We start from the raw sequence: 13,273 nt of genomic DNA, 5'->3' as shown, positions 1-13,273 counted from the left end.
GGAGTATAAAACAGGCTGTAGTAAAGGACTTACAGGGACGTACTGCACCACGGTGCCATTCTGCTTGCCGACAGCCAGTTGCTTTCCTTTCGGGCTCCAGCACACTGTTAGGGAAGAGATTACAGACTTTATACAATGCCCACTGTTCACTCTCTGGATCAGACGTGGCGCAGCTTAAATGATCACTCACCACACGTCACGCCCAATGTGGCTGGCAAATTGGCAAACAAATTGACTGTTTCTGTGACCTGGAAGACGGAGATGCTGCCATCACTGAGGCTCACTGCCACCATGTTTGGCATCACAGGATTCCACTTTAGATCTGTGACAAAACTGCCAGGTTCTCTAGACAGCGCCTGGCAGGTGAAGGCTTCTTTTGGTTGCCTGGACTGTAAAAGAGGAGACAAGTCCATTACCAGACAGACCATCTGCACCTGAGGCTCTCCAGCTGTTGCAGAACTACAGCTCCCAGCATGCTCGGACCACATACACACGCTGGAAGATGTAACTCTGCACCAGCTGGAAAGTCATGGATGAAGCAGATGGAAACACCCTCTGAAGAAAGCAATGGAGAAGAAAACTCACCTCGCCCACAAGGGTCCGAACGTCGTAGAAGAAGACATAGGAGCCGCGGTCACTGGACGCTGTGCAGACAGACAGGGTGAGGTTGTCTGAGCTCAGCGCCACATGGTGCACAGGATACTGTGTCGGTACTTCGATACCTGGAGGAGCCAACACTGTGCAACAAGAAAAGCTTTATTATACTGACAGGTAACGCACCACCCCTCCCCCACCAAATACTGTAATAAAATAACTATCGCACATTCCGGAGTCGTCTACAGGAACTGATCCCTTTGGAAAACACACCTGCCCCCTCTGACCTGCCCATAAAGCAATAATGATCACAAGGTAGAGTGCGGTCCACGACCATCCCAAAAGCACTAAGGTCATAGTGGCATCCCCTCCGGCCAAAGCTTCAGAGAGAGGGCAGAGCTGCCGGGAACAACACTCTACAGAGGGAGAGCCATGCCGAGAGCTCAGGTGGTCCTTACATTTGGAAATGATGAGGTATTCCAATGTGTAAATGTTGGGGTCCCACCACTAGGCCCAGTACTCGTTAAGAGGACGTGGATCGGTACTGTTAGAGGCCGCATGCTTCTTTCAATTAAATCCTACGGGAGCGCCTTCTCTATGATCTGTGAAGATCCCATACGCTCTCACAGGGAGGTCAGAACGGGACTCATCAGCAAGGGTGGCCATATCATTGGTGAAACCTGTGCAGCCGCTCTAGGGCTCAGGAGGTCAGAGGGCCCATTTTCACCTCCAACACAGGAGGAATTGTGCATTATGATGAGCTATTGGACTGTACAGGACCAATATATTGTTCTTATACAGGGGCCCATTTAGGTCCATGTCCACCAGTGCTTATGGGAGCTGATGGGGCACAGATGATGCGATGTCCAGAGCGGCTGCTCCAAACTCAACCTCATAAGCACATGGGACTGTTGTGTTCAGGACCGGACATCCTGTCTGTCCTTGTACCGCGGGTCTTAGATACCACAGAAGCTCCACCCGGCACTGAGCCTGCGCCAGACGATTAAGCCTTCTATGTCCATCTGATCACAATTTTTTTTTTTACATAACATAATCTCCCTTTAAGAAGCCATTCATCCAGCAGCGCACACATGAACCCACCGATGTCATTGTGATCCTGTCCTGCCTTCACAGGAACAAGAACATCATCTATGTGGAAAATCTTCAGTCCAGGTGGGCCGCCCGCGAACAGGAAGCCATATTTGTTGGACACAGCGAGGAGATTAGAGCGTTCCTTAGGGAGTTCCTGTGGAGACGGGAAGAGGCGATTCTGCTTCAGCTGACGGAACAGGAAATCCTAGAAAATCAGAACAAGAAACATCTTTGATCATGACTGATATATTGTAACAACCCCTAGGGTGAGGAGGGGTCAGTGACTGCACCGATACACGGTAACGACACATCGGGTGAGATCAGTGACTGCACCGATACACGGTAACGACACATCTGGTGAGGAGGGGTCAGTGACTGCACCGATACATGGTAACGATACATCGGGTGAGATCAGTGATTGCACCGATACACGGTAACGACACATCTGGTGAGGAGGGGTCAGTGACTGCACCGATACACGGTAACGACACATCGGGTGAGATCAGTGACTGCACCGATACACGGTAACGACACATCGGGTGAGGAGGGGTCAGTGACTGCACCGATACACGGTAACGACACATCGGGTGAGGAGGGGTCAGTGACTGCACCGATACACGGTAACGACACATCGGGTGAGGAGGGGTCAGTGACTGCACCGATACACGGTAACGACACATCGGGTGAGGAGGGGTCAGTGACTGCACCGATACACGGTAACGACACATCGGGTGAGGAGGGGTCAGTGACTGCACCGATACACGGTAACGACACATCGGGTGAGGAGGGGTCAGTGACTGCACCGATACACGGTAACGACACATCGGGTGAGGAGGGGTCAGTGACTGCACCGATACACGGTAACGACACATCGGGTGAGGAGGGGTCAGTGACTGCACCGATACACGGTAACGACACATCGGGTGAGGAGGGGTCAGTGACTGCACCGATACACGGTAACGACACATCGGGTGAGGAGGGGTCAGTGACTGCACCGATACACGGTAACGACACATCGGGTGAGGAGGGGTCAGTGACTGCACCGATACACGGTAACGACACATCGGGTGAGGAGGGGTCAGTGACTGCACCGATACACGGTAACGACACATCGGGTGAGGAGGGGTCAGTGACTGCACCGATACACGGTAACGACACATCGGGTGAGGAGGGGTCAGTGACTGCACCGATACACGGTAACGACACATCGGGTGAGGAGGGGTCAGTGACTGCACCGATACATGGTAACGACACATCGGGTGAGATCAGTGACTGCACCGATACACGGTAACGACACGATACACGGTAACGACACATCGGGTGAGATCAGTGACTGCACCGATACATGGTAACGACACATCGGGTGAGATCAGTGACTGCACCGATACACGGTAACGACACATCAGCAGTGACACCTATGACTTCAGGCCGGGTTTTCTGGATGTGCACAGGAGATGCACGGACTGCACGCAGTGCTGGGACACGGGGGAAGGTGCGGCCCTAGGTGATGTGCGAGCAGCCGGTACCGTGTGACCGGAGACGGACACGATGCCGTCTGTGTAATGCCCCAGACAATGACACCTCTGGGCTAATGGCTGTTAGTGCTGCCGCACTGGTAACAGCAACCACCACGTGGATGACAGACGCTATCACGTGGCTACCGGTTACCTTGGTGTCCCTCTCCGGGGGAACATCTGTATCATCCTCCATTGGAAGATAGCCTCCGGGCCCGGGAGTTTCCGGTAATCATAAGGGGAAGAGACCGCGCGCAACTCACAGGGGCCGCCTCTGCTTACGTCATCACCGCTGCGACAGGTCCCCGGGTATTTTTTTTTCAACGTAGGCTCCAGAAAGATGGCGACGCAGGCGCAGTGAGCAGAGTGCTTCTAGCGTGGAGTGGATTTATTCCGGACCTCATTTTAGCCACTCCATTCTAGACCGTTCAGTGCTGAGGTGACGGGAGCCGCCGGAACCAGTGCAATGTCCCGGGCTCAGCACTGACAGGACAGAATGGCGCTGATCCCAGGATCCTCACAGACCAGTCTACAAGCTAGTGGCCTCATCTGGCTGTTAATAGAGACTAGATGGTGGCCCGATTCTAACGCATCGGGTATTCTAGAATATGCATGTCCACATAGTATATTGCACAGCCCACGTAGTACGGTATATTGCCCGGCCACGTAGTATATTGCCCGGCCACGTAGTATATTGCCCGGCCACGTAGTATATTGCCCGGCCACGTAGTATATTGCCCGGCCACGTAGTATATTGCCCGGCCACGTAGTATATTGCCCGGCCACGTAGTATAGTGCCCAGTCACGTAGTATAGTGCCCAGCCACGTAGTATAGTGCCCAGCCACGTAGTATATTGCCCAGCCACGTAGTATATTGCCCAGCCACGTAGTATATTGCCCAGTCACATATTGCCCAGCCATATAGTATATAGCACAGCCCACCTTCTACGGTATATTGCCCAGTCACGTAGTATATAGCACAGCCCACATAGTACGGTATATTGCCCAGCCACATAGTATATAGCAGAGCCACGTAGTATATTGCCCAGCACAGAGCCACGTAGTATAGAGACTTATAAAAATAAACATATACTCACCTATAGCCCGTTGAAGTCCTGCTATACTTACCCTCCGCCGCCTTTCTCGCTCCTCTCCACGCTCCCGGGACCGCTCCATTGCAAGCGGCAGCTTGCGGTCCCGTCCCAGGGCTGGTGTGAGCAGGACCTGTGATGTCACGATAGGTCCTTGTCGCACACCAGCCCTGGAACGGGACCTCACCGGAAGCTGCCGCTTGCAATGGAGCGGTCCCGGGAGCGTGGAGAGGAGCGAGAAAGGCGGCGGAGGGTAAGTATAGCAGGTTTTTTTTTTTTTTTTATTATTTTTAACATGACATATTTTTACTATTGATGCTGTATAGGCAGCATCAATAGTAAAAGGTTGGGGACACACAGGGTTAATAGCAGCGGTAACGGAGCGCGTTACACCACGGGCCGTTACCGCTGCCATTAACCCTGTGTGAGCGGTGAGTGGAGGGGATTATGGAGCGGGCGCCGGGCAGTGAGTGCAGGGGAGGGACTAATCGGACTGTGGCCGTTGCTGATTGGTCGCGGCAGCCATTACAGGCAGCTGCCGAGACCAATCAGCGAACGAATAACCGTGACAGGACAGACAGACAGACGGAAGTGACCCTTAGACAATTATGTATATAGATGGGCTGACACCTGGATGTTACAAAATGTCGGGTAACTGAACAGTACCCGGACCTTATCCACTTGAATGAGGGCCCGAACATCCAGTGTTTGCCACACTATCATGTGCATGACAACGCGACAAACACCGCTTCTGATCAGCAGTGAAATCCTCCCCGCCGGTCAGAGAACCGTGGTTTCCACGCTGTCAGAAGACAGCATGAGCGCTCAGCTGTGATCAGAGGTATAAAGTTTACATCTGGTCACTGGTGTCAGCTGGTGGGACTACTGCTTCCATCATCTGACAGCTGCTGCCGCTAATAACAGGGAGAACAGGAGCCGCTGATGGGAGTATTCATTAGCCAGCTCCTGCGCTGTAAATAAATAATTTTATATAAAACCGGTGTGGGTTCCACTGTATTTTCTATAACCAGACAGGCAAAACTCACAGCTGGGGGCTCCAACCCTCAGCTGTCAGCTTCAGCAAGGCTGGTTATCAAGAATAGATGGGTCCTCGCGCTGTATTTTTAAATTCTTTAAATAAATAAAAAGGCATGGGGTCCACCCCATTTTTGACAACCAGCCTTGCTAAAGCAGACAGCTGGTATCTCAGGCTGGTAAGGGGCCGTATATATTTATTGACCCCTATCCCAGCCTAAAAATAGCACCCGCAGCTGCTCAGAAAAGGCGCATCTAATTCTGGCACTTTGCCCTGCAGCAGTGGCAAGTGGGGTTAATGTCACCTCTGTATTGTCCGGTGACATCAAGCCCACGGCTTATTAGTAATGGAGAAGCGTCTGAGACAGACCTATCCATTACTAATCCTATAGTTGTATGCTAAAGAAAGACACATCCAGAATAAAGTACTTTATTAAAAATAGCAGCACAGTTATACTCCCCTAACGCCTATTTCCACCGAATCCTTCGTCTTCTGTAATATAACAAAAATAAACAACAGTATCCCTCACCTATTTGTCGTTCTTTTCCATGACGTAATCCATGTCTGGGGATAAACAGTTTTCAACCTGGATGGTGGCAAAATGCGATCGTCTGGGCTGAGAACCACTGGAGAATGAGCTTCTGTGAGCGCAGCCTCAGTGACCGGCGGTGATGTCATCGAGGTTACCTCCGGTCACTGAGGCTGCGTTCCCAGCCGGGCTGAACTGCTGTGACCTCAATGAGATCCGCACCAGGACCGTGAGAAAAACTTAGTTTACTAGGGACTTTCACAGTCCGTTACACCAGCACCTCGGCCTTTCAGACTTGAGTACACACCAATTTACTCCATTCATGATGTGGAAACTGACATCTGCTCATGATGTGCTATACACGTCATTGGTCGTTAAGTGGTTAATTTCCCAGAGGATTATTGAATGGCCTACAAGTCTCCTTACACCGGCTTGTCACTCTCCACAAGGATAGACGTTACCGCTGAAATAGTGTATGCAGAAATGCTGAATATATGATCTCTAATTATGTGGTCCATGCAGTGTTTTGTAAATGAACCTGGAAGATCAGTATGAGCAAAGTTATACCTCGCCTGGAATGGGAGCTGTAATAATGGCCATGTAGGGGCGACAGCAAGTCTACAAATAAAGAACTCCTCTATGGATTGTCCAATCATTTTAATTCCACTGCCCACAGTTCTCTATTACCATCACTAGATGGCGCTTCACTGATTCTCGGCGTATAAATAAATAAGGATATCAGTGCAGTATTCATCCAGCGCCTTTGATGCTCTATTACCACCACTAGATGACGCTCATGGATAGTTTTCAGGTTTGTTACATCCATTTATACAATTTCCCAAATTATTATGCATATTGCATTTAAGTGTTAAAGATGTAAATTGTTGTTTCTCACCAACTCATGGATGTTTTATGTCTCAGGGTCTTTGGAACACTGAAATCAATCTCCGACATCTGTGCTGATTAGATTGCCAGGTGAGTGAAATTAAAGGAGAACTCCTTAAGAACGACGTTCCACATTATTAAGCAGGCCACAGGATTCAAGCAGTATGGGAAAGAAAATGGATCTCTCTGCTGCCGAAAAGCGTCAAATAGTGCAATGTCCTGGACACGGTATGAAAACAGTAGATATTTCACAAAAACATAAGCATGATCATCGTACTGTGAAGCAATTTGTTGCTGATACAGAGCACAGAAAAATTTGTGCAAATAAAGGCATAATGAGGAAGGTTTCTGCCAGATAGTTTCATCAGATTATAAGAGCAGCTGCTAAAATACCATTACAATGCAGCAAACGGGTATTTGAAGCTGCTGGTATCTCTGGAGTCTCACAAACCTCAAATTGTAGGATCATCCAGAGGCTGCAGTTGTGCATAAACCTACTCTTCGGCCGCCCCCAAACAGTGGTCACAAGCAGAAACGGTTGCAGTTTGCCCAAACATACATGAAGATTTATCTTTTTTTTACTGATGACTGCCGTGCAACCATGGATGGTCCAGATCAGTGTTTCCCAAACTCCACTCCTCACGGCCCCCAGCACATCATGTTTTCAGGTATTCCATAATATTGCGCAGGTGGGAGAACCTCACAAGTTGAATGGATGCCAGAATTGTGAAGGTGACAGCAAAGAAGCCGCCCTATGTTACATGTAACTTGGCCTGTTAGGATGTTTTTGATTGAAAAAGCTTTTGATTTCAGTAAATGTGACCTCTTAATGTTGCAAATTTAAAGGGAACCGGTCACCAGTTTTGTCCTGGGTCAACTAAAACTATTACATTAATCAGCGCCTATGCTGCAGTCCATCAATGGTTGAATAACCCCCCGATTCACCCTGTGTATCCACCAAAAACCTTTTTGAAGTTCTCCTGCGCTGTATGTTAATCCTGTTGGTCGGCTGGGCCTGGATTTTGCGGTCTCCATCCCTCCTCCCGGCTGCTGATAGCCGCCCTCCTGCGTCATCCACATAGCCAGGCGAAATCTCGCACCATTGCAGAGAAATCGCCAGCTCGCAGAGCCGAAACCATAAGTGCACATGCGCCATTAAGATTTAGGCTCTGCCCACAATAGGGCAGAGCACAGTGCGCAGGCACGAGTCAGCAGCATCCAAGATGAGGGATGGAGACCGCAGAATCCAGGCCCATCGGACCGACAGGATTAAAATACAGCGCAGGAGAACTTCAAAAAGGTTATTTGGGGGTATACAGGGGAGTCGGAGGGTTATATAACCATTGATGGACTGCAGCACAGGCGCTGATTAAGGTCAGTTTTAGTTGACCCAGGACTAAACTGGTGACAGGTTCCCTTTAACAAATGACCAGTTTCACTTCTTTTCGGCCTATAAAGTGTTTGGAGACTCGAGGTTTGTCCAGTAAATGCGATTTATCCTCTGACGGTTCATGATGTGAAGATTATGCTGAGTCACATCAATCATTGAGGAAAACAACATCTATATTATAAAGTGGAACACAGTTTGTTACATTGTGTCTTCTGCTCCAGTCACATCCAAAGCTGCGATCGTTCTGCTGGAGCTCACAGCTGGTTCAGTGTGTATGTAGAGCGGCGGTCTGCAACCTGTGACTCCTCCGCGGTCTCAAAACTATGACCCCCCCCAGTATGGTGATACGTCTACAGACTATTGGGCCTTGATTGGAGTTGTGGTTTTGTGGCCGCTGGAGATCTTCTGATCTAGAGCGTGACGTGTTGTGGTGCACGATGGGAGTTCACCTCTTCCTGCAGTCACCCTATCCTCGCCTGGCAGGAGTTGCAGTCTTTCCTTGGGCACCGTATTCAGTATCTCCCATCTGTATGCGGTAAATAACGCAATAAACTCTTCTACGCCGCTCAGTATAAGGGGGTCCGGGAGCGACCCCCAGAGCTGGAGCCAAGATCACAGGAATGAGCACCACTATTATATACGGAATATTTATTCCTCTGTTGGGGTCTTCACTGCTGTGTATTGGGGGCCTATGTGGGGCTATCTGAGGTCAGGGCCTCTTTGCTGTTGTGCCCGCTCTAAGTGACCCGTCAGCCATTTCTCGCCCCATCTATTATAAGATTGGAGAAGTCCCTCATGCGTATTGCTCAATATCTCACTTCCACTTTACGTCTCTCTGCAGTCAGCGGACTCGGAGGAAACGATGCGATGCTCTGCGGTGAACGGTCCTATGCAGAGAGAGTGGGGAAGTGAGCCTGGCAGGGACAAAACGGAACTACAACCCCCATCTTCCCACACAATCCAGATCAAGGCAGCCACACTGCATACACTCCAGTCACTGTAGCAGGTAATGGTCTTTCCACCCCTCTTCCCTACTTCTCACAGCTGAGTGTTTGTTACAGTGTATCAGACTGTGAGATGAGCATAGATGAGTGCCGCCGCCATAGATGTTACATTATATGGATGTAGATAACTACCTCTTCTTCCCGCCACTGGATGGAAACACGTTCAGTCCTTGCTGAAAGCACAAACTAATACCGCACCGCTGACAGCCGGACATGGTTAGGGCAGGTTCATAGAGGCTGCCAGCAAGCAGAGATCTTGTAATAAAGACTCGGACTCTGAATCGCATAGACTGCTCTTTACAAAATGTACAATATCACAATATGACGAGGCGGGAAATAAAATAATCACAACATTGCTCTAACACCGCGGTCCAGGCCGAGAGCTGGTGCTCTATGTACAGGGGTGGCAGCGGTAACGTTACGTTATAGAACAGTCCGGCTGGAGGTCCCGGAATAAACACTGGGGACGGAGGCTGGAATCGTGTGAAGGCACGTGCTGGTCACAGTCGTTGGTCACAGAGTTGGCTTTGAGGTCGGAGGCCATCGCTTTATGGGAGGCTCCGGATGTCTCTTCTGGGAGGGGGGCCCGCCGGCTTTAGGGGGGACTCATTGGCTTTTCCTTCAAACATCATGATGCTGGAAAGACAGAAAAAATGTGTTAAATGTTAGAAACTTCACCCCCCAATCATCAATAATAAAACAGGTGGCGGCCCCATCTCTTACAGGTGGGACCCGTCTCCTCCTTGTGTTCCCCGTCTTGCATTACAGGAGGGGCCCACTCCTCCAAGGCCCCCATTTCTAACAGGTGGGGCCCCTCTCCTCCTTGTGTTCTCCTTTTACATTACATGAGGGGCCCTCTCCTCCATGCGCATCCATCTCCTACAGGTGGGGCCCCCCTCCTCCTTGTGTTCCCCCATCTTTTACATTACAGGAGGGGCCCCCCTCCTCCATGTGCCACCAGTCTCTTTTACATTACACGAGGGGCCCTCCATGCTCCCCTGTTTCTTACAGGTGGGGCCCCCCTCCTCCTTGTGTTCCCCGTCTTTTACATTACAGGAAGGGCCCTCTCCTCCATGTGCCCCCAGTGTCTTTTACACTCTAGAAGGGGACCCTGTGTGTCCCCCATCTCTTTTACAGATGGGTCCCCTCTCTTCCATGAGTTCCACTGCAGACTTGTAGAAATGACTCCCTCTCCCCTACGTCTCTCCTAAATCTCCCTTGGCAGTCTGTAGCACGTGCTGCGTCATAATATGCTTATTACAGTACTAGATTGTGGCCCGATTCTAACGCATCGGGTATTCTAGAATATGCATGTCCCCGTAGTATATGGACAATGATGATTCCAGAATTCGCAGCAGATTGTGCCCGTCGCTGATTGGTCGAGGCAACCTTTATGACATCATCGTTGCCATGGCAACCATTATGACATCTACGTCAATACTGTGCCCGTCGCTGAATCAGAAACGTGGGATTTCTACGTCCTTTATGACATCGTCGCTGTGCCCGTTGCTGATTGGTTGAGGCCGCCAGGCCTCGACCAATCAGAGACGCGGGATGTCTACATCCTTTATGACATCATCATCGCTGTGCCCGTCGCTGATTGGTCGAGGCCTGGCGGCCTCGACCAATCAGAGACGCGGGATTTCCAGGACAGACAGACAGACAGACGGAAAATTAGGCAATTATATATATACTAGATTGTGGCCCGATTCTAACGCATCGGGTATTCTAGAATATGCATGTCCCCGTAGTATATGGACAATGATGATTCCAGAATTCGTGGCAGACTGTGCCCGTCGCTGATTGGTCGAGGCAACCTTTATGACATCATCATCGCCATGGCAACCATTATGACATCTACGTCGATACTGTGCCCGTCGCTGAATCAGAAACGTGAGATGTCTACGTCCTTTATGACATCATCGTCGCTGTGCCCGTTGCTGATTGGTCGAGGCCTGGCGGCCTCGACCAATCAGAGACGCGGGATTTCCAGGACAGACAGACAGACAGAAAGACAGACAGACGGAAAAACCCTTAGACAATGATATATATAGACTAGATTGTGGCCCGATTCTAACGCATCGGGTATTCTAGAATATGCATGTCCCGTAGTATATGGACAATGATGATTCCAGAATTCGCAGCAGACTGTGCCCGTCGCTGATTGGTCGAGGCAACCTTTATGACATCTACGTCGATACTGTGCCCGTCGCTGAATCAGAAATGTGAGATGTCTACATCCTTTATGACATCATCTTCGCTGTGCCCGTTGCTGATTGGTCTAGGCCTGGCGGCCTCGACCAATCAGAGACGCGGGATTTCCAGGACAGACAGACGGAAAAACCATTAGACAATTATATATATAGATAGATAGGGTGTAATTCCTGTATTTTCTGTGGGTATTTTTTCTGTGGACATTAATGTGAATTGACAGAAACCAGAACATCGTGTTACTACTAAACCAGAAGAAACTCGTGAATGTTTGGATGGTGCCACCTTGAGGCCCAGAGAACAAGAAAAATGTAATTAGGGTACGTGCCCATGATCAGGAAATGGCAGCACTTTTGACGCAGCGTATTATTGCTGGGTTCAAACACATAGTTAAAGATTCAACTGCATACAATACATTCTATTGTGGACATTGCTTGTTCGGTACAATGCAGCGTTTTGAACACAGCGCAGGTGAGCTTCATCCAAAATGCTGCTATTCTTGATTGTTGGCACGTCCCATAGTGGCTTATGCTCCATATGCTACGGTATATATTCAGACACTGGAAATTTATCTATGCACTAGCAGTAATGACCAGCAGATGGCAGTGTAGCACCTCTAGTGCCGTGCAGACACCTTACCGGAGGGGAGACGCACAAGTGCTTCTCATTAAATTAGAATATCATCAAAAAGTTAATTTATTTCAGTTCTTCAATACAAAAAGTGAAACTCATATATTATATAGAGTCATTACACACAGTGATCTATTTCACGTGTTTATTTCTGTTAATGTTGCTAATTATGGCTTACAGCCAGGGCCGTATTTAGAGTTTCTGCTGCCCTAGGCACTTTTAGCTTGCCTCCCCCTTTGGTGAGTATGACACTATCGGCCAGGGCTGCCACTAGAAATTTCGGGGCCCCATACTGGCAAAATTTTCGGGGCCCCCTTGAGACTCCGCCCAGGCTCCACCCCAGCCCTGCCTCCAGGCTCCACCCCTCGAACTGTCCACAGTCCCACCGCCATCTCTTGGAAAATCTCCACTTCTCACCTATCACACATTGACAGTTCCCATCACCAGATCACACATATAGCCGGCAGCTTTTGTTTTGGCCAAAATATTTTTTAAGCCGCCACCAGAACACGGTTGACACTTTTGGCCGGGCCCCACTGTACTGTAACCTACTAAATATTTGTTAAAATATGCAATACAATTTAGGTATATTTTTATTTATTTTTCAATTTTTAAAATGACCTATAATACTACATACAAGGAACAAATACCACAGCACTATGACCAGATGACATATTACCAACACAGTGACCGAATAATATCAAATACAAGGAACAAATACCACCACATCATGACCAGACCACATATTACCACCAATGACTGAATACTACAATACTGATCAGTAATAAAAAAAAAACCCACAATACTATCACCATCAGTGCCATTATACACAGGAGATCTGTAATTAGTATGCAGTGTCTGTGTACAGGTAATACAGTGATCACTGGTGGTATTATACACAGGAGCTCTGTATATAGTATACAGTGTATAGTGTCAGTGTATAGTTAACACTGACTCACCAGTGACGTCTCTAGGTGAAGTCCTTCATCTTTCATCCAGCACAGACCGCCATCATTTCTTCCAGCCAGGATTCGTCTCTGCAGGAAATAACACAGTTATCTCGAGTTCCACTTGCAGAACACATTACTTAATTTTCACAACCTCTACATTACACCACATAAAGAAGGTGACATAGTATCACTCTGCACAGTAACAGGACCTCCCCCCATTTAAAACAGTATACTCAAAAAATAAAATAAATACATCACTGCAATAATAATATCCCTTAATTAGCCCCTATGGTAATATTCGCCATCCTAGCCCCCGTGTGTCTCATTGCAGGCTCCAGCCATATGTT

General features: G+C 48.9%; 2 protein-coding genes across 4 annotated transcripts in view; both read right to left on the bottom strand.

The window, feature by feature from the left end:
- NUP214 (nucleoporin 214) overlaps positions 1-3,492 on the bottom strand; it is a 69,022-nt gene extending 65,530 nt beyond the window's left edge. For both annotated transcript variants that reach the window (XM_069747536.1, XM_069747537.1), the window contains exons 1-5: positions 3,355-3,492; positions 1,696-1,891; positions 586-737; positions 191-389; positions 34-104 (exon numbers count right to left, since the gene is read on the bottom strand). In XM_069747536.1, the coding sequence (XP_069603637.1) occupies positions 34-104; positions 191-389; positions 586-737; positions 1,696-1,891; positions 3,355-3,396 (660 nt within the window). In that variant the 5' untranslated portion in view covers positions 3,397-3,492. The remainder of the gene's footprint in view (positions 1-33; positions 105-190; positions 390-585; positions 738-1,695; positions 1,892-3,354) is intronic.
- A 5,924-nt stretch (positions 3,493-9,416) lies between these two features.
- Positions 9,417-13,273, bottom strand: part of AIF1L (allograft inflammatory factor 1 like) — a 40,672-nt gene continuing 36,815 nt past the window's right edge. The window contains exons 6-7 of one of the 2 annotated variants that reach the window (XM_069747535.1): positions 12,936-13,013; positions 9,417-9,771 (exon numbers count right to left, since the gene is read on the bottom strand). In XM_069747535.1, coding sequence (XP_069603636.1) covers positions 12,968-13,013 — 46 coding nt within the window. In that variant the 3' untranslated portion in view covers positions 9,417-9,771; positions 12,936-12,967. The remainder of the gene's footprint in view (positions 9,772-12,935; positions 13,014-13,273) is intronic. The other variant, XM_069747534.1, reaches the window with a different exon arrangement.

The sequence above is a fragment of the Ranitomeya imitator genome, chromosome 2 (genome assembly GCF_032444005.1).
Source record: "Ranitomeya imitator isolate aRanImi1 chromosome 2, aRanImi1.pri, whole genome shotgun sequence".
NCBI classification, from domain to species: Eukaryota; Metazoa; Chordata; class Amphibia; order Anura; family Dendrobatidae; genus Ranitomeya; species Ranitomeya imitator.
The sequence above is the reverse complement of the archived record's forward strand: the minus strand, read 5'-3'. Positions and strand labels throughout refer to the sequence as shown.